Source organism: Alosa pseudoharengus, unplaced genomic scaffold (genome assembly GCF_046254945.1).
Source record: "Alosa pseudoharengus isolate Yale_2024_CS ecotype anadromous, Long Island Sound unplaced genomic scaffold, YU_APseudo_1.1 YU_APseudo_1.1_scf_15, whole genome shotgun sequence".
NCBI lineage: Eukaryota > Metazoa > Chordata > Actinopteri > Clupeiformes > Clupeidae > Alosa > Alosa pseudoharengus.
This window is the reverse complement of record NW_027468620.1, coordinates 38,799,354-38,824,830: the sequence shown is the minus strand read 5'-3', so window position 1 is coordinate 38,824,830 and position 25,477 is coordinate 38,799,354. Positions and strand designations below refer to the sequence as shown.

Here is a 25,477-nt window from a genome sequence, read left to right as displayed (position 1 = left end):
CGGGTATTGCGCATAAATTATTACGTATTGAGCATAGGCTACTAATAAAAGTCCCGCAACTCTAGCCATCATAGTGCGAGAAATTCCCACACATTTTACAGCGCTGTCTGACGTTAATCTAATAATGGAGCGGCCTGAATGCGGGACTATTGACTGGACGGACCAACTCTGACTTCAATTGAACCCCGTGCGGAGACACGCGTGCGCGCAGGACCACTTTGCGGGTGCCCCTCTCTCTCTCAGCAGGATTTGTCACCGCTAAAGTAAAATTATAGCCTATAGGTGCTTCTACATCAACCGCTATCGACAGGAAAGGAAAACAAACGTTTAGCGATCAGGAACCGTCAGGAATTTTGCAAACACAGAAGCATGACAGCCTATAATATAACACGAGAGAACATGGATGTGTTCTCCATTTGAGGAACGTTATAATCGATTGCGGACGTGTACAGACAGCTACAGACACGGAGCATAGTAGGCCTACTTTCACTTTCTGTGCATATTCACGTGAAAGATAATTACTAGCAAAACAGCCATCAAATATTACATGGCAGTGAGTTTTGTTTTCAAATGTTTTCATGCATGTCTAGATAACGGGTGAGGAATGTTTAGGTGACAGGCTATCATAAATCCTCAAAGTATGGCTGGGCAAAGCACAGCACCTTTATTTGGACCATGGCTTGTAGGCTATTCGAGTCAGCTATAGGCCTTTATTTCTTGCGTTTTACTGTGAGACATAGGCCTATACTTTTCGTTATAGGAGCGGCATAGGCCTATATCAATGGCAATGGTTCATTAAGTTTCATGTATGAAAGAGTGTCGGGATTTCCATCCGCTTATTGCGAGATAAGGCATCCGCTTTCATTCATTCATGGAACGTGTGCTGTGCTGCAAGGGAAACCTTATTCCATATAGCCAAAGAGTTCTAAGATAGCCTACATTTAGTTATTTTTTTAATTATGCATGATTTACTTTTTTTTCATAAAATTCGTAGGCTGATGCCTGGCAGCAACAATTGTGTTTAAATGTAGGTTATTGCTTCAGCCTCTAGCTCAGAAAGGGGCTGCGTGCGACTGGTAGCTTGAGAGCAACGTGTTGGAGACTCATGGTGTAGGATGATGACTTTTCATTGGCAACAATATTAAACCAACCAACAATATAAATTATTAAGAAGAGCTCTTTTATGAGTTAAATTGAAGCAAAATGATACTGGCTTTTATTTGTCCGAATCTGAGGACCGGCTATAAATAGAATCTTGGCCATAATTTGAGCATTTAAGTATGCACATGTGTTTCAGGCATAGCAAGCACTAATCTCTGACTGAAAGTGCACAGGGCTTGTGCATTTGAGAGCGCTCTCTCGAGGCTGTAGACGGTAATGTTTAATGTAGGGTTCATGTCAGTTAATATAAATTAACATTTAAAAACATGTTCAATTATATAATTTTTTTCATATATAAGTCGCACCTGACTATAAGTCGCAGGACCAGCCAAACTATGAAAAATTTCTAAGCCAATAGGGATGCTTCGAATTGGTGGTGGTGGTAATTAAACATGAGTGGGTCATTTATTAATGGGAAATGTTGATTTTGTTAATAAACAACTGAAAACATTAAAGCCCGGTTATACTCGACGCACCCGACCTGTAGCGCAACAATGTGACGTCACAGAAGCGCCGTAACCATTTATACTCGTGCGTCGTGGTCACGACACTAGTTGCAATATTCTCCTGAACAGAGGTGTCGCTGTTGTGAAAAGACTAACGTTAACTACTTACACAGCAGAAGAAGCTGCAGTAAGAAACACCAGTAGCTAGCCTCTGTGATGGTACTTCAGACTTTGGTTGCTACTATTCACAACTACCATCATCATTATCATGTAGTTTCCAAGGTGTGTGCACAGGTAGATAAATAGATAGATAGATGGATATATAGATAGGTACTTTATCCTCCCGAGGGAAATTTTAATAATTTAAACAGTTTAGTTAGCTGGCTAGCTAGCTAGCAGCTGGCTGAGTTTGTGTAATTTCCTGAAGTGGAAAGAGATTTTGTTCAGGCCTTAATAGATATCCTTTATTTGAAAATAAATCGTTTCTATTCTTTCCTCTTAATTCCATGTGTTGCAACTCTCACTGGTAACTTTGTTAACTTATCCAGCAAACTATTAAAAATTCACGACTGTAACAAAACACTGCAACTGGCTTGCCCTCGAACTAGTCCATCTTCCTGTTTCCGCCTTGTCGCGCTCGTCTGAAAAAAAATGAGTGGTGCGCTACCGTGTGCTACACGGCCAAAACCCTGGCGTGCCAGAGAGATCTACGTCATTTTGACGTCACATTGTCGCGCTACCGGTCCGGTGCGGCGAGTATAACCGGGCCCTTACACAGGGGACCCTTTAAGGAAGCGTTGATAGCATTCATGTGTGGCTTAGGGCTAGGGCTAACCCTAGCGTTGATAGCATTCATGTGTGGGTTAGGGCTAGGGCTAGGGCTAACCCTAGGGGATAATAGTTATTTCTGTGTCTTAAATGCTCAGATAATAAAGGTGGACTCCATGTGACCTAAATTGTTTGTGTGTGTGTGTGTGTGCGTGCATCTTTGTGCCTCCATGCGTGTGTGTGTGTGTGTGTGTGTGTGTGTGTGTGTGTGTGTAGGTTATCTTCTGTCCCGTGTGGAGGGACGTGTGGGGTCTCCTGAGAAGCCTCTGTCGGAGCAGGGGCGCTCGGTCTATCAGTCCTACTGGAGGAGCACCCTGCTGCGGGCCATATGTAACCACAACCCCCCCCTCACCCACCCCAGCCCACCCCAGCCCTCAGACATCCACCCCAGCCTGCCTCAGCCCTCAGACATCCACACGCAGGCCACTGAGAAGCCAGACCAGTGTGTGGATAGCTCCGCCCAGTGTGTGGATAGCTCCGCCCAGTGTGTGGATAGCTCCGCCCAGCTCACCATTAAAGCCCTCAGTAGCCTGACTGGCATGTGCCCTCACGACATCACACACACCCTACAGGAGTTGAACATGATCCACGTGCAGGATGGCAGGTTAGTTAACACACACACACACACACACACACACTCACTCAATCACTCACTCACTCACTCACTCACTCACACACACACACACACACACACACTCACACACACACACACACACTCACACACACACTCACACACACACACACACTCACTCACTCACTCACTCACACACTCACTCACTCACTCACACACACACACACACACACACACACACACACACACACACACACACACACACACACACACACACACACACACACACTCACTCACTCACTCACACACTCACACACACACACTCATGTAGAATCAGTGGCACATACACAGAAGCATGCTAGATATTTTGGCTCTTACTCCTTGTGTTTCTCTGTTTGTGTGTGTGTGTGTGTGTGTGTGTGCAGGTGCGTAATTGTCCGGCGGCGGCTGCAGCAGGATCGTGTGTGTGAGAGGCGGACTGGGCCTGAAGTGGACGCCTCCTGTCTGCAGTGGAGTCCATCAGCACCGCCCTACAGGGGCCCGCTGGAACTGCACCATAGTGTACAGGTAAAAAAATGATGCTGTGCGAGTGAAAAAAAATATTTAGGCGCACTGGTGCGAATGACTTCTAACCATGTCAATGTTTGTCTACAAAATACACCGCAACATCGAGAAACATTACTGGTGCAAACCGTAGAATCACGTCGCGAATGCAGCATAAAAACTACACCTCCCATCAACGTTAGCAGTTTCGCGTTGGGACTCGCTAGTAGTCGCTTCTATCAAATCCAAGAGCGCGCAGAAAAAGCGGAAAGTTAGACTAGCCAGCCAAGATGCAAAGATTGAAGAAATGAGTTATTCTATCCACCGAATTCATTGGATATAGGAGGAACAGGATGAGATTCTGAGAATGCAGTGAGAGAAGGAAAGGTAACCTAACATGCCTTTTAGCCCAGTTGACGTATTGGCTGCAAACTCCTGGCTTCCACGCATGCTTGTTTGTTTACACCGAATACAAGCTGAAGTGCAAAACGAAAGTAGGCCTAACGTTTGCCTACTGCCCCAATCAATGCAGATAATAAAAAAAAGATATATCCTTGATAGCCTATGTTGGGTTTTGTGGAAGAGAAAATTGACTGTTTTAGTAGTAGTATTAGGCAGTATGCAGTCAGATAAGACACCATGGGCATATTTGGATTAGCTAAAGATGGATTCACAAATAAATAAATTAGCCTACATTTGGCAGGATACTTGATATACAGGCTAAATGCAAATATGGCAATGTATTATATTATTTTACATTAACAAAATGTAGGAAAATAGACCAGACTGAAAATAAAGTAGACACTGATCTTTAAAATCCTGTTTCCTGTAGCCTAAATGTTGTCAGTCATTCTTAATATTCGCAATTAGTGCACTGGCATGTTTAACTGTTAGCTGCAGTGTAATGTTAGATTATGTGTAAGTTAAGTACAGAAGTGACTGTGCGCCCAAATTTTTGTCTGTGCTCCTAAATTTTTTAACTTGGGCGCACAAGTGCTCCTGGAAAAAAATGTTAGTGTAGAGCCCTGCCATGAGTGTGAGTGGGGTCCCAAACTTGTAGATTATCCATACTATACGCTTTAACTGAATCTTATCAATCTTGAAACCCGACCAGCAAAATGTTCCAAACAGAGTGACTGTAGAGGATGCAATGCCTAATCTCACTGCTGTCAGCATCACTGCTAAGAACAGTGCGCCTTTTACTGTTAAACGCCTGAAAAATATTAAGCTGCTATTTTCTTTTCATGACGAGCACTACGCATGAATGATTTATATGAGTGAATGGAAAGTTGCGTTTTTAAGTTCCAGAACTGCTTATCATGTCATGACTAAGTTTACACCAATCATCTTCTAATGTATCCTTATGCTGAGAAGTCCACTCTTCTTGCCCCCCAAACATGGGCTATCATTTGTGTGCGAAGCATGTTTCAATCAAGACATTACACAAGCTATTTTTATTGTTGTAATATTGAATGATTTCACAAATAAAGCGGTGAAAACATGTATGCACAAAGGCCCAGTGGAGTCCATCAGCACCGCCCTACAGGGGCCCGCTGGAACTGTGCCCCTCCCCCCCATTAGCTACAGAACTGTAGCAAGGCCTCAGTGTTCACCTGTGGTGTTAAGGTGGTCAGATCTTATACGAATGTTAAATGCTTTAGTTATTGTTGTGTTGATATTAGTTATGCTTATGTGTGCAGTTGTTGTGTGGTTGACGATGTTGGCATTGGCATCTGTTTTTGCGTTGTTGTGGTTGTTGTTGTGGTTGTGTGTGGTTAATGTTGATGTTGATGTTGTGTGTTTCAGCAGGTGGAGGGCAGTCGCCCTAGTGATTTGCCTGCTGTGAGGCGGTACCCACTCACTAAGTGCCCCAGTTACCCCCTCACTAAGTGCCCCAGTTACCCCCTCACTAAGTGCCCCAGCACCAACCACCACCCTTGGCACATGCAGTCCGGTGCACGTGTCCACACATCCCACTCCTCGTCGTCAAGCAGCGAGGAGGAGGAGCACGAGGACTCCCCGAGATCCCAAACGCACGGTCTGAAGAGAAAGGTACGCTCCACCAGGAGTCCATGTTTGTTCATGCGTTTCAGACTAAAGCCTTGAATCTCCATCCATGTCTCACCATCTTAAAAACTGTCTGACCAGAAGTCCTAAAGGTGAGATTGACAGGAAGTCTTAAACAGGATTTCTGCTGGGTCATAAAAAGTCTTACATTCCATAATAAGAATTTTAGCCATTAAAAAGTCATAAAAACATCCGGCTTTTCCATACAAGGTCACATTTACAGGGTACCCGCGGAGTCTTGTTGTTGATCACTGACCTTACATAGTTAAAACATTGTTGTTGATCACTGACCTTACATGATTAAAACATTGTTGTTGATCAAAGTTGAAACAATAACAAAAACGTGACCTTACATAGTTAAAACATTGTTGTTGATCAAAGTTGAAACAATAACGAAAACGTGTTGTGTTTGGGGTTGTGCCGCCAGATATACAGCAAAAAGTGTAGGGTTTTTATCGATGTCCTTCAGAAAGAAAAAAAAAATTATCCAGCGGAACCTGTGGGTGAAGTTTAAAGCTAGTGGACGTCGTCAAATGTAATGCTGCAGAGGAGATGGCAAGACTGCCTGGTGGCGGAGTAGCCACTTCTTACATCTGTATCTGATCCGAGCAACAAATAGCCGATCATAGCCTTTTTATTTAGATAGCAGGGAAATACACCATCTGACAGAAGTCAAACAGCAACAGTCACTAAAATAACCACTCAATGGCAGGCTGAGGTTCATTTACACATTAGGCTGTAGTAGGCTAGCCTAGGCTACTATGCATTTCATTTAACGTTAGGCTATTGCTATCTCCTTAGGGCCGTTTGCACAAAGCACCTTAAGTTTTGTCCCTTTAGTATCAACCACGGAGATTGTTTGTTTGCTAATTTGTGCTTGCTTTTCTGAGGATGCTCAAGGTTGGTCAATACGGGACTGTCCAAAATAATAGCAAGCTGTGTGCACATATTGTTGATAAATTAAGATAGTGAATGACGCATTACAAATCTGAGTAGGCATAACTAACTTCGACAAGTTTGACGGATGACAAACACGTTAGCTAAAGTTATTAATGCACCTACTGTAGGCCTATCAATAGCTAATGTTAACAATGAATAACTCAACTGGTAGGCTACGTTCAACGGACATAGTTGTAACTAGCTTGCTAAAGTTATGCCGTAGTCTGCAACCCAAGCTTATGATCTTATCTTACCTTAATAATTTTCGGTGACATTTATCCATTCATCAGTAAAGCCATATAGACATGAATTGAACAATACTAGCTAGTTAGATATTATCCTGACTGTCATCAGGGCACCAAAATAAACTTTTTACGTTTTGCCTGGCGAACCAAACTCATGTGGTTATTTAGGCTGCTAAGGTCGTTTGTGCAACGGAATTTCTTATAAGATAAGAAAAGGAAAAAAAAAATTTCTTGAGGGAAAATGATAAGGAAACCGAAGTAGAATACTTAAATGTGTTTGTGTAGACGATTTTATTTTAAGGGGGCCTTAAATCAGATTTTAAGGGAACCTGAACAAGGTGTTTTGTGTTAACTATGTCTGAATATCCACCACGTCTGTTTTTGAATTAACTAACCTGTTGAAATGTATTAGGCCTAGGCTACGGCCGACGGTGGGTTCCCCAAGCAATTTACCTCACGTAGCATTTTCATCATTCGCCTTTGATTTCGACTGACACTTCACTTCGTTCAAACTATGGGGTAGAGTGGACGCAGCGTGGCTAGAGACACGTATGACTCATTGCATATTAATGAGACTTCCCATAACCGTATGAATATGAATTCATGACGCAAGACGAAAATCATTCATTCAAGCCATTTACTCTGTTTTCTTGATTGCTCTGCCCTGGTCAAATGACATGGAAGGGTTTGTTTACTAGTAGTGCCAATGGAGAATGCTTCAGCTTTTGCCACCCGGAAGAATGTATATTGTTATTGTGACGTCATGGTAAATTCTCATATAACATACGTATTTCATGTCAGTGTGCACTAAGCATTCTTGTATAGTGACAACACTAATATGGTATTGAGGATTCCGACTTATGTTCCCATAACAACCAGAATATAGGTATCAACAGAACTGTTAGAACTGCCTTGTGAACGTCAGCACAGCTGGCTAGCTTTCAGGAAAGGGAAGAACCTGAGTAAGATACTCTTTTTTTCCCAGTGAGCTAGCAAGGGCAGGCTATTGTTATTCTGTTGTTATTAACTGGCTTTAAATTGAGTGAACTGTCTATCAACTAGGGAATGAAGATATAGCCAAATTTTTCCAAACAATGTTTCTAGACAATTTTTTTTTATTTTGAAGGGAATTTTAATGACTGAAGTTATTTTTCGTCATTTGTGTAGGTCATAAATTTAAATCGTAATGGTCATAATAAGGTCTTATAAAGTCTTAAATTTGACTTACTGAACCCTGCAGAAACCCTGCTCTAAGGGGAGATTGACAGGAAGTCTTAAAGGAGATGTAACAGGAAGTCTTAAAGGAGATGTAACAGGAAGTCTCAAAGGTGTGTTCGTCTTCATGCAGATCTGTGCAGATCTGACTTGATGTGATGCATGCTGGGTTGAACAGAATGGAGAGCTCTACCCAGCATGCATCACATCAAGTCAGATCTGCACAGACGAGCACGGCTACAGTTTGACTACGTTTCTACTTCCTGTAGCGCGAGGTGGGGCCTAAGAGGAGGCGTGGCCGTCGGAGGAAACGCATCAACAGCAGCGTAACCACGGAGACCATCCTGGAGCGGACAGAGGTCCTGGACGAGCCTCTGGAGAACTCGGTGGACGAGGCTGAGAGCGCGGCGGGATCGGCCAGACGGGCGTGCAGTGAGGAAGACGAGGAGAGGAGGAAGACGAAGAGCCACACGGATCCTCGCAGAGAGAAGAAGAAGCAGCGAATCAGCAGTCACATGCTGCATCACATAGATGCTGCCAGAAATGCCATCAAAGGTGTGTGTGTGTGTGTGTTTTGGAACTTAAAACCTTATGTGTAAGGTTTACCTGTCCCCGCTCTACACACCTGACTGAACTCGTCTGTCGCTCCATATGACCTGTGCGCTCCTGCTCAAGTGTGCTTTGAGAAGGGAAACTCATAAATAAGTATTAGTATATATACTAGTCGGGAAACTCATTAATACTCTTTTGAAACTCATAAATAAGTATTAGTATATATACTAGTCGGGAAACTCATTAATAAGTATACATATATACTCTTTTGAAACTCATAAATAAGTATTAGTATATATACTAGTCGGGAAACTCATTAATAAGTATACATATATACTCTTTTGAAACTCATAAATAAGTATTAGTATATAAACTCTTTTGAAACTCATAAATAAGTATTAGTATATAAACTCTTTTAAGTATTAGTATATAAACTCTTTTGAAACTCATAAATAAGTATTAGTATATAAACTCTTTTGAAACTCATAAATAAGTATTAGTATATAAACTCTTTTAAGTATTAGTATATAAACTCTTTTGAAACTCATAAATAAGTATAAGTATATAAACTCTTTTGAAACTCATAAGTATAAGTATATACAGTGGGGAGAATAAGTATTTGAACCCATGCTAAAGTTGACTAAAATGCTCATTGGGTTCAATGCAAATCAAACCAGCTAATAGGCTAACTGAAAAACACACCATGCCAATTTCTAGGTATGGTGAAGGGTATGTGATGATGTGGGGCTGTTTTAATTCCAAAGGCCAAGGGAACTTTATCAGGATGCATAGTATCCTGGATCCATGAAATAAAAAATCTGCCTGCCTCTATGGGAATTTAACATAGGGGTCAAATACTTATTGCCCCTGTAATTTAAGGAAGAACATTTATTTATTTACGATACATTCTTCATTCACTAAGAAAATTGGTGTCCTTAAAGGTTGGATTTTTACTATTTGTTTTAATTAAGGCATTAAGATCAATTTCTAAAAAATGTTTTTATATTTTTCTTTTTAGTCAACTTTAGCATGGGTTCAAATACTTATTCTCCCCACTGTATATCATAAATATTGGGCCAACCCCAACAACTGATGTATTTGACTAATAGATTTGTATTGATGGTGGTGATGTATGATATAGAATATTATCCTATAATATATATTATATCATAAACGTGCTAATTACCAACCATTTCGCTCGAAAATTCTAAAACAACAATGTTTTTTAATACTTCAAAATAACATTTGCTAAACTAGAAAATATAATTCCAGGGAATTACCATTGCATTTAAATGCAAAAAAGCTGCTGTTTATAACATTATATTACTTACAGTATAATTATTCAGATTGCATAGACTTACAGTATTCTTGAAAACTTACATTCATAATGTTAGGGGAATAGTTAAGTAAGTGTACTTTGTTAGATGTTAGCTTAGAGTGACAGTAAAAATAAATTGTTAATTCAATATTGATCAACATTCTTTGTTTTAATACAGCAGAATGATACTCAGAATACACTAATGAACACTTATCAACCAATGTAGGCCTAAGCTTGAAGTAAAAAAAAAAAACAACTGACACAGTTGTTGAAACCAATTTTTAAGTTACCCAATAATGATTAGGGAGAAACCAGATGCCTACTGAATTTGCATTCTTAGAGAACTTGATAATGCCAATCATATTATCTTAAGACAGATCTATTTATCAGTGGTAATTCTGAACTGGCAGCAAGAGCTAGAGGTCTCAGTTAATAATAATAGGTCACATTTGGTGGTGATATAGACTGAAGAATAAGATTCAGCCCTTCAGATGATCAGTTTTAGACAGAACTTAGGTAAGAATCTTAATTTTCACACAGCACAGCTCAGGTCTAAAAACAGAGGTCTAACAGCACAGCTAAGTTTCACAGATGCGCACATTTGAATGTTTCATATAGTTGTCATGATAGTCCTCCTGTAACAATATAATACTCAGAATGTCTCAGTGTAGATCTCAGATCTACGTCTCAGTGTAGTTCATAGTTCAAAGATATGTTGAGATATGGTCACATGTTTTTAGGAATGAATGTAAGTGTTAATGTCAGCGACGTATGGTTGGCAGGATGTGCACACAGACAGGTACACGTAATGTATGGTTGGCAGGATGTGCACACAGACAGGTTCATCACCACACTGGTCTGGTCTGGAACCTAAAAGACAAAAGCAAACAAGTTAGAGTTATACCAAAAACAAGGAATGTGTACAATTGTTCAATACAACTTAGATATTTAAGTGAGGTTGTTGCACCATAAATCTGTAATGGTAGTTAAATATACTAGCCTATAATATTTCGTTGCAAACAAAGCAACATTTTGTGTTTTATTCATTTCAGTTTAAGGGTAGTTGATAGCCAAACAGTTTAAAGTAAACAACTTAGAGTCTTAAAGGAATTATCCGGAGTAAAATGCACTTTAGATCAATTTACGGATGATTGAGAGTACATACGTTGAGTTGACATCAAAATCATGTCATTCGGATGTGTTTTGAGAAAGTTCGATTTTACCGTTTTTAGTTAAAACTCGTTAGCCTGGAAGTGACCAGGGCAAGTCATTTCGCCGCTACAAAACGCTATTTTTATACCTCTTCTACAGTTCCAAACAACATTACACTTACGTGGTAGTGAGTAGAGGGTCCCTAAAGCCAAACCGAAGTATCCCGAGTTCTTTATGTGGTCGGATAGAGAGTCCAGAATGAATTTCATCAAGCCAGTTGAGAAAGTTCATTCGAACTTTCTCAAAACACATCCTGCTTTTGATTTTGATGTCAACTCAACGTATGTACTCCCAACCATCCGTAAATTCATCTAAAGTGCATTTTACTCCGGATAATTCCTTTAAGGATGGACCATTCTGATATTATGTATCTTGATAACCAACTACACTATAGCTTATACAGCTTGCTAGGTCTGTCATCCACATTTTTTCTACAGACTACGATGTAGGCCTACTCTAGGATACAACTGGGAAGCTTGACTCGTGTGCCAGGCTACGCTTTAATTTTTACGCCAGAATAATGCAGAAATGAGTAACATTAGCCTTGGCCAAGTAAACATACTCTGTAGCCTATGTTGACAACACAAACGTTATACCTCAACTTCTGTAGTGTGTTTTAACAATACTTTGGTAATATGGTCCGTTTCCAAACGCTATGGCTTTCATCAGATCCCTTTCCACAGGTGTATTTAATCAAGAGCCAGATAGTATCCGTACAATATGATTAGGCTACTTTATCTGGTTAATGTTAATGCTGGTTTGTGAGCAAATGTAACGTTAACGTCAGTGATTAGCTGGGAGCAACATTAGGTTTGATTGTCGTTAGCTAACGTTAAGTTGACGACATATTAACGTTGATTAGGTAGGTTTCCTTACATAATAAATACGCTATTAATAGATCAAGTGCTAACGTTAACTATTCTCCTAACGTTATAACGTTAGTTTGGCTATTTATGACCTATCATTTCATACAACATAATGTTTGACGACATAAATGAGTCAAATGCCAAAAATCGGACCATTTACCTTGTCTGTAATTAGAGAAGGACAGTCAGTTACGAGCAAGTAAAGTGGGATCACGGCAGGCGATAAGACGAACGTTCAGAAGACTCACAGCTCCAGTGGTAGAAAGATTGCATGGTTGATTACGTTCAGCTGCAAGTCACGTCATAATGCTAAAAGTTGCCGCCACAGCGGTCAATGTTAACTCAATGGGAATTTGTTGCTCTTTTATCATAAATATCTCAAAAAGTATAAAGTTCACAAATGTAAAAATTACATTGTACAATTGTCCGTTACAAGACCTTTGTAGGTGTGTTCATATTGAGTGTGTTGTCTCTGTGTTGAGACGCGTGTGTATATATTGAGTGTGTTGAGACTAGGGCTGTCACTTTTGTGAAAAAATCCTGTTCGATTCTTGAGACATAATTGTTCATTGAATTGATTGTAAAATCGATTTTTCATGTCTAAAGACTTTTCAATTTTCAACGCCAAATATAGGACAATCCACGAACAACTAACAGGCATTAGGACGCACGTAAAGGGGGCGCTTGAAGACGCACAATGGCGTGAAGTTTCGTGCACAATGAAAAACAGGAGTGCAACATTCTCGAAAAACAATAAGCAGAGTGGACTGCCATAACATCAGTGAAAAACATTACTCCAGGCTTCAACGTGGCTGCGTTTACAATTAGAAATGTCAAACAATATACGTAGAACTCACGACTGCACAGTTTGCATACCGCTTTGTCCTTCTCCATAGTTTGATATACCCAAACCCCAAAGTGCTTCCATATCAAACTCCTCAAGTTGTTAGGGCCTATCACTCGTATCTCTCATGTCGCACAGGTTGATCGCGTTGTCCTCAATTTTTTGGCAAAACACCAGCAGCACAGCAGCCGATTGAAAAAGCTGTTTCCGGTGCGTAAAATTGGTGGGAATTTTCTTTTTAGCTTTCGCAATGCTTACTGCACTTCGGAATTCTTTGTTATTTTTCTGCTTGTTCCTGAGTTTTGTTACATCTATCTTTTTCATTTGTTTAATTCGTTTAAAAATAATAGTGTACATATTTGGTTAAAATCGATTCCCTATTTTAGTTTTCGAAACTTGTGTTGGTTGGTCCAATCGATTGTGCAATCGATTTTCGAACGTAAAGTGAAAGCCCTAGTTGAGACGCGTGTGTTCATATTGAGTGTGTTGAGATGCGTGTGTTCTAGGGCTGGGATAAACTATTATTTTTTAAACGATTAATCTAGCGATTATTTTTTCGATGCATCGATTAATCTAACGATTCATTTTTTCAGTCCGATTCGATTTTGATTCAATTAATGATTATCTCCCCATTAATTCACTAATAGCAACTTATACATGCTTATTTACATATCTGAATGAAAAAACATGAATTCTTTAACATTGCAATATATGTTTATTGCTCTTAAGATTACAAAATAAAAGACTATACAAGTGCATTCTTAGTGGTAGCATTCAATAAAGTTCAGTAGTGTATGTCTAATTGAGTGCCTGTCATTTTAAGACGTTCGTATGGGAATCCTTGCTATTAACATTAACACAGTTAAAAGGCTGCTGAAGTGTGGATGCAATTCATAACGTAGTTAGTTCAAATAACGGTTCGTTCTTCTCCTTTGGACAAGCACTTTTGAGTCTTGGAAAACACTTTTCCATTTACATCGGGATTTTGCAAACATTCAGAGTCAATAAAATGAGCCCTGCATGAGTAACGAATACAAGCAGCTGCAAGTAAGAATGCTAAACTTGACATCCAAACAGTATTCTAACGTTAGCTTTGAGATACTGCTTGATTGCATACTCTAACTTAACTTAGTTTAGTCTCCTCAATGTACTATGTTGTGATAAGACCTTAGCAGAGTTTACTTTAACTTTAATGCAGCAGTTTTGAACAAATTTGTGCAGCATGGTCACGATGCTAAGCGGATTTAATATCAATTTAGCCCACTGTGTTCTATGCAGTGCTTCTATGTGGCAACAACAATCCTTTAACAATCGTGAATATTTTGTTAAATGCACATGCAGAGGAGCCGCTGGCTCGTTACGAGAGAGAGCGGGCGGGGCGAGGAAAGGCTGTGTGAGTAAAAAGTGCAGCTCAATGAAATTATTTTATCTTATCTTTAATTTAAATAGTAGACCTACAACATAGAACATCAATGTGTGGTGGGCGGTTTTGATTTCGTGGTGCCCAGCCACAGAGTAGTCAACGTATGGAAAACACTGAAGGTGTAAAATTAAAAATATTTAGCAGCACACGTTATGCTTGACGAATCGATGCTCATATTTTGCGTCGACATATTTTTTGCGTCGACGTCATCGTTTGCGTCGGCGCGTTGTCCCAGCCCTAGTGTGTTCATATTGAGTGTGTTGAGACGCGTGTGTTCATATTGAGTGTGTTCATATTGAGTGTGTTGAGATGCGTGTGTTCATATTGAGTGTGTTGAGACGCGTGTGTTCATATTGAGTGTGTTCATATTGAGTGTGTTGAGATGCGTGTGTTCATATGGAGTGTGTTGAGATGCGTGTGTTCATATGGAGTGTGTTCATATTGAGTGTGTTGAGATGCGTGTGTTCATATTGAGTGTGTTCATATTGAGTGTGTTGAGATGCGTGTGTTCATATTGAGTGTGTTCATATTGAGTGTGTTGAGATGCGTGTGTTCATATTGAGTGTGTTCATATTGAGTGTGTTGAGATGAGTGTGTTCATATTGAGTGTGTTCATATTGAGTGTGTTGAGATGCGTGTGTTCATATGGAGTGTGTTGAGATGCGTGTGTTCATATTGAGTGTTTTGTCTCTAAGCTGCGATGTTTACGGCTCTCCTGACCTCTCCTGACCTCTCCTGACCTCTCTGGGTTACCCTAACCCTAACCCTGACCTCTCCTGACCTCTCTGGGTTACCCTGACCTCTCCTGACCTCTCTGGGTGACCCTGACCTCTCCTGACCTCTCTGGGTTACCCTGACCCTGACCCTGTCCTCTCTGGGTGACCCTGACCCTAACCCTGTCCTCTCTGTCCACTCCCCAGGCTTGCCAGGGCGCCGGCTAGGCCGCAGGAAGAAGGGCTGGCCCAAGGGCGTGAAGCGAGGCCCCCCCCAATGGAGACAGCAGCGTGAAACTCCCCTGCACCCTGCCCCTCGCCAGCAGCGTGAGGTCAAGCTCAACCTCTACACCCCCCCCGAAACTCCCCTGCACCCTGCCCCTCGCCAGGAGGAGGAGGAGGAGGAGGAGGAGGAGGAGACCAAGATGATCCCCAGACTGGAGCGGACCCCCTGCAGGGAACCGGAGCTGCTGGGACTGGAAGAGAACCAGCAGAACCTTTCATCGGAACCGCAAAGTCCCGAGGAGCAGGAGAGGGAGGAACTGGTGGAGGAGGAGAAGAGGAGGAGGAGGAAGGTGAGGAGGAAGAGCTCACTCTCCGGGAATTCAGAGCACTCCGAGCACAGCGACTCCGAGAACTCCCCTTGCCACACGCCAGAACCCCGCGAGGAAACAGAACCCTCTTTCATCAAACTCCAGAGAAAGGAGGAGGAGGCCGAAGACGACAAGGCATCCCAGCAACCAGCAGACCAGCAGCAGGATCTCAGAGGTCAGGAGGATGTCGGAGCACAGGCTGTGTGTGAGGAAGAGGAGGAGGAGGAAGATGAGGGCTCAGTTGCGGTGGAAGACCACGACGCTGACGATGAGGACGATAGCCATGCTGTGGGGAAGGCCGAGGAGAAGATTCCAGGGTGTTCTGAGGGCCCAGCCACTCATCCTGCCGATGGTAACGACAAAGAGTGGCGCAGCTCTCCTCTTCCTCTTCCCCCTTCACCCCAGCCGCCCCGTCAGCCCTCCCAGCCAATCAGCTGCATCCTACAGGACACTCCGCATGGCGACGGCCAATCTGACCAGCAGGAGGCGTCGGACTCGGATGGGGAGGCCCAACGCAGCCCCCCGCCCCAGACGCCCCAGACGCCCCAGACGCCCACACCCGACCCCCCACTCTGCCCCGAGCTGGACGTGGAGACCGCTGCGGCCGTGCGCTCGCTTACCCAGGAGGCCGAGCAGAGCTGCGAGCGCGACCCGCACCCGTACTCGAGCCTGCTGGAGCCGAGCCTGGCCCGCCGCTACGCTGTGCCCCCTGTCGCCCCGCGCGGCCCCGAGAACAGCCCCCTGCCAACGCACCACGACCAATCAGTGCGCTCGCTGAGCAGCCCGTCATCCCACCCCAGCCAATCAGTGCGCTCGCTGAGCAGCCCGTCATCCCACCCCAGCCAATCAGTGCGCTCGCTGAGCAGCCCGTCATCCCACCCCAGCCAATCAGTGCGCTCGCTGAGCAGCCCCAGCCAATCAGTGCGCTCGGTCAGCAGCCCGGCCGTGTCGGTGGTTCTGGAGAGCGGCGGCGGGAGTTTGACCCAGATGGTCTCGGAGCAGCAGCAGCAGCAGGGGGCGCCGTTGTCTGTGACGTCGTATTCGTCGCTGACCGGGTCATCGTCAGGCGCGATGCTGGAGCCCAGAGGCAGCCCGGCGCTGGACTCTGCGTCCGTATCGGAACACTCGGGGCCCGTGGCCCTGGACAGCGGCTTCAGCGACCTGGGCAGCATCGAGAGCAGCGGCGAGAACTACGAGAACCCGAGCAGCTACGACTCGTCGCTGTCGCAGGGCAGCTGCTCGTTCGGCGGCGGCGGCAGCTCGCTGGTCAGTGGAAGCTGCGCCGTCTCGCAGCAGATCGCGGCGGCCAACGGCGTGGTCAACGGCACGGTCATGTTGGGGCCCAGCGGCATGACTCCGCCCCCCTGCCTCACGCCGACCCCTCCGAGCTGCGGCAGCAGTGGACGCCAGACCCCACACCCTCACCCTCACCCGCACACACACCACCCCCAGTACCACACCTACAACCTCCAGCAGCACCCACGCCACCACACACACACACACCTGCACACACATCAGCTCCAGGAGCTCCAGCCTGCGCAGCTCCAACGCAAACACTCTCACTCTCACTCACACCCTCACACTCAAACACACACACACACACACACACTCCCACAACAGTCGCTGTCCCACTGCTCCCTCCCCGACGCAGGTCCCCCCCCCCCCTCGTCCAGTCTGGGTCTGTACGAGCGTGTGAGTGGCGGCCAGGTGGGCGATTTCGCCGGGGGCAACGTGGGTCATCACCATCACTACGCCCCTCAGCCCTCCGCCACGTTCAGCCTGGCGAAGCTGCAGCAGCTGACCAACACCCTGATGGAGCAGCAGCTACAGCCGTATTCACACGCACACACACACGCACACGCACACGCACACACACACCCCCACGCACACACACACGCACACACACACCCCCACCCCCACGCCCTGGGCTCCTACCACACCCCCCCCACACTTATGCCCCTCCCCCCCCAGCCCTCCACGCCCGGCCCCAGCGCACAAACGCAGGTCGCCATGACGCCACCACCCAACATGACCCCGCCTCCAGCTCCCATGATGCACCAGCGGAACACGTCCACGCCAAGCGTGGGTCTACATGCGCGAGCCGCACCCCCCTCCTCCTCTTCCTCAGGCTCCTCCTCTTCCTCCCAAAGGTTCCAGGTCCAGATGTCGTCCTCTGCCAAAAGTCTTCATCACGCTCCGCACCCACACGCACACACTCACCCATCGCACGCTCATGCTCACACGCACGCGCGCTCCCACACACACCCCCACACACACCCGCACCACCCCATGTCTTTGCACTCCAAGTCGTCGGCCCACACTCTCGTCCAGCAGCAGGTCTACGCGCACCCTGACCACACGCAGGGCGTTGCTATGCAACCGCCTGGCCCCTCCCAGCTGCTGCTGCCTTCCGGCGGTTACAGCGCCATCAACTCCTACCGGGTCACTCCTTCGCCGCTCATCAACGCCGGCTACCACGGCAACCCCGCCTACATCAACCAGGCCGCGGCGGCCGGAGCCGGCCCACCTCAGTACTCTGTGCAGATGAGCATGATGGGTAATCAGCCGCCACCCATGCCCTCTCCTGCCGCCCATGGCAACATGATGTACGCGCCCCCCGGTCACCATGGTTACGTGAACTCCGGCGTGGCCAAACAGACGCTCAACGCTCCATACATGAGGCGCTAGTCCACCGGGTCATGTGACCTGATGAGACATCAGGTGCCGTCGCGTGCGTCATATCTGGGCCATAAAATCTGTTATGATATGACATTACGTGTGTCCCACGTTGTTTGAAGTGTGTTCAGTGAACAATAACCTGTTCCTAGGGTTAGGGTTAATAACCTGTTCTGTTCTGTTTGCTTCTGTTCCGTTCGGTTCCGTTCGGTTCTGTTCTTACTGGTTATTTTATTGACTTTTCTGAGAATCCAGCACTAAGAAAGAATACACAAAATGGTTTTATGGCAAACGAACACGAGGCCTTACCTTACACACTGAGATGAGGCACCACAGGACTGAGTGTCTCTGTAATGATGTCATCACTGGGCGCCTGAGTGTCTCTGTAATGACGTCATCACTGGGCGCCTGAGTGTCTCTGTAATGACGTCATCACTGGGCGCCTGAGTGTCTTTGTAATGACGTCATCACTGGGCGCCAACAAAGAGCCATCTCTACAGGGCCGCACATGTGATGCATTTCCTGTGCAGCGCCGTGATGCGTTTTCTGGGCGTCCAGATGAGATGAGGGCCTATCTGCGCCCTCTTCAACGATGTGTGTGTATGCGGAGACCTGCCTTCAAGCTCACTAAATTATTGTAAATGTATGTTCTATTTTTGTACGTGTAAAGTACCGAGTCCAGCTGCATGCTCTGCTGGCCCCTGGGCCGTACGGACAAGCCGGCGCTTGTCCAAGGGAACGGTCTCCTGGATGCCAGGAGAAGAATCTATTTTTGTTAATTTTAATCTAGTAATATACAAAAACATTTCATCTGATTTCTTGTGTTCCAGCTTTGAAGACTTTATTGCTAATGATGTAAAAAAATACTTTTTAACAAAATATTCTTACTTGAGGCAGCTTTCTGTTTTTTATACAAATGCAAAACGACCAGTCTGAAGTGGATTGCCTGTGTCTAGAACCGCACAGTTCATCTCCACACACACACACACACACACAGACATCTCACACACACACTTGCTCTCTCTCTCACACACACACACAGACATACGCGCACGCATACACTCTCTCTGACACACGCACGCACACACACACACACACACACACACAGACAGGCATAAGCCAGCAGAAGCACAAGTTCTCTGTTCTGGTTTGCGCGTAGAGCTTCCGTTGTGTCTGCTGTAGTTGGGCAGCAGCCGTATGGGGAACAGGAGGTCAGTGTCGCCCTCTGAACTTTGACCCCCTGACCCCTCTGTAGTTGCTCCAGCCACATGCTGTACATTTGTAGCCCTGATTAAACCATGAGCCACTTAAAGACTTAACCCAGCTTCCGTCTCCTCTGTGTGTGTGTGTGTGTGTGTGTGAGAGAGAGAGAGAGAACAGACATACTTTGTGACTGGCAGAGAATGAATGAATGAATGGGCTGGGTAGGGGGGGTAATAAGAGGTGTGTGGGTGGGGGGTAATAAGAGATGTGGGGGGTAATAAGAGAGGTGTGTGTGGTAGATGACCAGTGATGATGACGAGAATAAACCCCTCTAACCCTCTAAGCTTAATCAGCGTGTTCACCAGTCGACCCTGACCCAGTCCACAGAAACGACACCTTGGGCTTCTCCATTTTACATGCTGTTTATCCCCAACACTAACCATAGGTTTGTTCTGCAGATCAGGGGGGTATTCCAGAAAGGAGGTTTAACAAAACACTGAGATCAAACTTTGTCTGAACCCGTGACGACTAAACCTGAGCTCTCGGTTCCAAAACGCCGGTTACCAGTTAGTTCAATCAACCCCATGTTAGGTAACCTAGAGTTGCGCACGTTCACGGCAAACTTATAGAGGCATCATCTATTGAGAGTCAAAGCCATGACTGAAAACGGAGAAATGAAGAGCACCGTATTTTTCAGAGGTGGAGTAATAACTTCTCCTCTAGGCTTACGAGGAGAGAGTTGTAATAACAAAAAAGAGCAATACTTGAGCGTCTGTCAATAATAATAATAATTTTATTTGTAAAGCGCTTTTCATGCAGAAACTGCAACTCAAAGTGCTGTACAGAAGTCTAAAAACTCAATCCATAAACTCTATCAAAGGGCACAGTAAGTAACACCCCATAATAAACACAATCATAAATCATAAAACACAATAATGAAACGAAAAGGGGAAAAAATAAAATAAAATATAGCCGCAAGCGGCAATGGCGGGCCCGAGCACCTCCGGTCAGCAACCCGTGACATTTCGGAATCCAACAAAGCACCGACGCGGTGCGTGTGTGAAATGTACATATTTGATGCGTGTGCTATTTGTTTTTGTATTTTATTTTCTGGCACATATACTTGCTTGGCCAGGTGGGGGCGCAACGCAAGGCAGGCCCATTGGGTGTCATCATAATCATAATATATATTAACCTGAGAAATTTCAGACTATTCATTTTAAGCAAAGAACATTTCTGATGCACTTTTTGGTTGGCCAGATGGTGGCGCTATGTTAGGCATGAAAATTACATTTGCTTAACTGTGATTATCATCACAATAAAGATATTCAAAATGTTTGTAAATTTTCAGATCGATCACTTAAGGCATTGTCCATTTCTGGCACATTTCCTGCTTGACCTGGTGGTGGCGCTATGCCAGGCAGGCCCATAGGGTCTCTGGATATCATCATAATTATAATATCTATTAACCTGAGAAGTTTCAGACCATTCATTCAAAGCATAAAGCATTTATGGCATATTTCCTGTTTGGCCAGATGGTGGCGCTATGCTAGGCATGTGAATTATATGTGTGAATATCATCACAATAATGATATCCAATATTTTATAAAGTTTCAGATCAATCACTTAAGGCATTGTCCATTTCTGGCACATTTCCTACTTGGCCAGGTGGTGGCGCTATGCCAAGCAGGCCCATTGGGTGTCAGAATATCATCATAATCATAATATCTATTAACCTGAGAAGTTTCAGACCATTCATTCAAAGCATAAAGCATTTATGGCATATTTCCTGTTTGGCCAGATGGTGGCGCTATGCTAGGCATGTGAATTATATGTGTGAATATCATCACAATAATGATATCCAATATTTTATAAAGTTTCAGATCAATCTCTTAAGGCATTGTCCATTTCTGGCACATTTCCTTCTTGGCCAGGTGGTGGCGCTATGCCAAGCAGGCCCATTGGGTGTCAGAATATCATCATAATCATAATATCTATTAACCTGAGAAGTTTCAGACCATTCATTCAATGCACTGTGACTTTATGACACATTTCCTGTTTATAGGGTGAGATATTAAAATCATGACATATTACAACATATCAAAAATCCGTTCGCAATTTAACATCAGCAACATCTTGGCATCATATTTGCCAAATTTCACATGAATCTGACAAATTGTCTAGGAGGAGTATGTTAAAATTGACCATGTGACATCAGTGTAATTGCCATTCTTTCTGTTGCCAGGTGGTGGCGCTATGCAAAATATGCATTATGGGCATGTGAATATCATCACTCCCATGGTATTCAAAGACCTGTGAAATGTAAAACATTTCAAGCCATGCATGGTGAATTATGACACATTTATTGTTTATGTGGAAGGGTATTAAAATTAATAATTTCGCCATTGCGTCAAATGACAACATATAAAAAAAAAGCTTCACAATTTATAATCAGGAACATCTCAGCGTCATGTATACCAACTTTGACATGAATCGGATCAACCGTCTAGGAGGAGTACGTTAAAATTGATCATGTCCACAACGCACAAAATCTCAATTACCTCACTTCCTGTGGGCGTGGCTAATGGCATGTTAATACAAAAGTTGATTGTTTTTGGGAGTTACATACACCCACCAAATTTGGTGTGTATATCTAAAACTATATGCCAACCACAAGTCACAGTGACATAAGGGGGCGCTATGGAGTTCCTGGGCAACGCCCGGTGCCAAGGCTTTTCCCCTGTGTATTCACGGTACCTCTTGACGTGTGTGCCATGCGTTTTCAGCGATGGGAAGCACCTCTTTTGGCATCACAATTCATCACATTTTAGTCCGCACAAAATCCCAAATACCTCACTTCCTGTTGGGCGTGGCTAATGCATTGTACATACAAAAGTTGTTCATCTTGGGGAGATACACACACTTGCCAAATTTAGTGTGTCTCGCTGAAAGTATGTGCCAACCACTGCATCAATCACCTAAGGGGGCGCTAGTGAGTCCCTGGGCCACGCCCGGGGCCAAGCCTTTATGCCTGTGTAGCCATTGTAATACCAGATGTGTGTGCCAAATTCCAAGACTTTTCATCCATGCTAACCACCTCAAAAATAGCAAAAAGGTGAACAAATAATAATAATAATAATAATAATAATAATAATAATAATCCTTTCAAAAACAATAGGGCTTCGCACCTCTCGGTGCGCAAGGCCGTCCCGGCCTCGCGCACCATCGGTGCTCGGGCCCTAATTACATATATAGTATGTACATGTACATCCATAACGATGTAGCCTACATATAGGAGTAGAACCAGACGCTGGCAAAAGCTATAACTAGTTGTATGCAAGATTAAATAGGTATGTTTTGAGTTGAAGTTTTTAAAATATTAACTGATTCTGCCTCCCTAATGTTTCTTGGTAGTTTATTCCACAGTTTGGGTGCATAGTTTTTGGAATACTCGGTAGGCCCGCTGAGGATGACGTAAGATTTCGCGGGGGGACGTAGAATGACAGGGACTCTGTAAGGTAGGGAGGTGCTATGCCATTCAGTGCTTTAAATACAAGTAAAATAACTTTGAAATGAATTCTAAAAGACACTGGGATCCAGTGGAGTGTGGCAAGCACAGGTGTTGTGCTCTCTTCTTTTTGTTTTCGTTAAAAATCTGGCCGCAGAATTTTGGATATGTCGCAGTTTTTCCACTGACTTTTTCGGGAGACCAGTAAACAAGGTTTTGCAGTAGTCCAGCCTACTGGTGATAAAGGCATGTATCAGTTTCTCGGCGTCAGATTTGGATACACAGGGTCGTACTTTGGCGATATTTCTTAAGTGAAATAACGCTGTTTTCGTTACCTTGCTGATATGTAAGTTAAAACTTAAGTCTATAATCACACCCAAACTTGATACCTCACCCTTGACGTGATACCCACGATTCTTAAGACAGAACAGAGCATCCCTTCTGGTTTAGGGCCCATCAAAAGTATCTGTTTGTTTTGTCCTCGTTTAATTAAAAAAAATATCAGATATCAGATAGACAGGTCAGGGAACTCAGGGCGAGTGTGAGTGTGAGTCATTCTGATCGATGGACATGTACTGTGTGTCATCAGCATAACTGTCAAAGTTGATGTTATGTTCTCGAATTATGCCACTGAGTGACGTAAGCCCATGTAAGTGGACGGGATGCGTCTCCAGCACTGCACCGCATGCAGCTGTGTGTGGGAACCGTTACTTTCCCTCCAAGTGCACTCAGCAACTCTACAGGACCTTTTGAGTTCCCTGATGGTTTTATTCATCCATGGTGAAATGTTGCTCTTCAAATTATTTTTTATTTTAATTTGTGCTACAGTGTCTAATGTGTGTTTCAAGTTTTTGTTCAATGCGTCAATCATTTCGAGGAACGCAATCTTGCTTGGCAGAGAATAGCCTAACTGAAATGCCTAAGTTTAGGATGGCCTATTAATGTCAAAAGGACAATAAAGTTAACTGAACTGAACTGAACTGGTATCTGCAGTAGATGCGGCAGAGAAACAGGTGCGGTATCTGCAACAGGTGCGACTCAGCTTGGCATGAATCTCACACTTTGCTTATCTACGAAGGACGAATTCTAACAATCGAGCGAAACAACAAAAAAATAACACTTTCAGTTGAACTTAATTCAAGAGTAGGTAGCTGTATCAACATTACGACTCAATTCCTGATCAGTTTCTCTCCTAATCTTCTTAATCATGTTTTCTAGGTCAGACATATTACCTTGATAACTAGCGCTAAATCTAGCATTTCTGCGTTTTCGCCTTGTACACTGCAAAAACTGCTTATCTAATAAAATCTAACCAAGATTATTAATCTTATATTGAGATTCGATCACTAAGACCAGCCAATTCACTAGCTACTCCACTGGCAAACAGTACAACATCAGAAAATTCATTACATGCAATTCCACTAATGCAATTTACTTGCTATATTGCCCTTGTGGTTTGCAATACACAGGCTGCACAAGGAGACATTTAAGAGTCCGACTCAATGAACACCGCAGTGCTATTAACAGGCAGGACCCTAAATCGCCAGTTGCGCGTCATTTCGCAGAAGTTAACCACTTCGTGTCAGAGCTTAAATTTCTACACTGCAAAAAATGAAATCTAACCAAGTGTTAATAATCTTATATTAAGATCAAAAAATCTATTTGCTATTGTTTTTAGCATGAAAAGACTTACCTAGCGCTCTCTCAAAAGATCATTTTGACTTAATTTAAGAACACTTTAACTTATTTTAAGGAGTCTTATCAAAACAAATTTACTCAACGCACTGGCAGACAAATTTGCTTGTTTTTAGGACAAATTTGCTTAACGCACTGGCAGACAAATTTGCTTGTTTTCAGGATGAGATGTCTTAATTTAATTTAAGAGAAGTTTGACTTATTTTAAGTCAAATGATTTCATGAGAAAGCATTAGGTTAGTGTCTTTATACTAAAAATACCAAAAATTTTTTTTATCTTGATATAAGATTAATAACACTTGGTTAGATTTTGTTAGATAAGCAGTTTTTGCAGTGTAGGAATAGATAGAGTCTCTTCTACCCGTAGGAGGAGCTGTACAGGACAGATGCTCCTTCAGTGTGAAGCGCGTTGGATCTACTACCTCAAAACGTTACATCCACATGGGTTAAATGATGACTTTGATTTGACTTGCTTCCTTTGAGCTGGTTTATCTGAGAATGTTCAATCTGCTGATTATATATCCGAATATCCATCTATTTTTTAATATTCACTTGCTTATTGTTAATCTTGTTTCCTTATGTTTTTCTTGTTTTTCTATTTTTCATGTGATTTTTTATTTTATTTTATTCATTAGCTTGACTACTGTCTATGACTGTCTACTGTACCAATGAGCCTGAGGGCCTTCTTATCTCATGATTCTCTGAGTCTACACTTCAACCTACCTAGCTAGGGGTCAGGTTGATTGACAGAGCTGCCACCAAGTAGACGCAGACTATAAATAGGCGTCACGTCATTGTGTATGGTTTGCACTGATGAAGGTCTGAGGACCGAAACGTTTGTACATCACCTCACTTGGTA

The 25,477-nt window shown here is 43.6% G+C and overlaps 1 protein-coding gene across 3 annotated transcripts in view; it reads left to right on the top strand.

The window, feature by feature from the left end:
- Positions 1 to 19,531, top strand: part of LOC143124686 (histone acetyltransferase KAT6B-like) — an 89,330-nt gene extending 69,799 nt beyond the window's left edge. For 2 of the 3 annotated variants that reach the window (XM_076286392.1, XM_076286393.1), the window contains exons 13-17: positions 2,652 to 3,039; positions 3,432 to 3,573; positions 5,356 to 5,601; positions 8,285 to 8,570; positions 15,151 to 19,531. In XM_076286392.1, the coding sequence (XP_076142507.1) occupies positions 2,652 to 3,039; positions 3,432 to 3,573; positions 5,356 to 5,601; positions 8,285 to 8,570; positions 15,151 to 18,224 (4,136 nt within the window). In that variant the 3' untranslated portion in view covers positions 18,225 to 19,531. The remainder of the gene's footprint in view (positions 1 to 2,651; positions 3,040 to 3,431; positions 3,574 to 5,355; positions 5,602 to 8,284; positions 8,571 to 15,150) is intronic. The other variant, XM_076286394.1, reaches the window with a different exon arrangement.
- Positions 19,532 to 25,477: the final 5,946 nt, after the last annotated feature.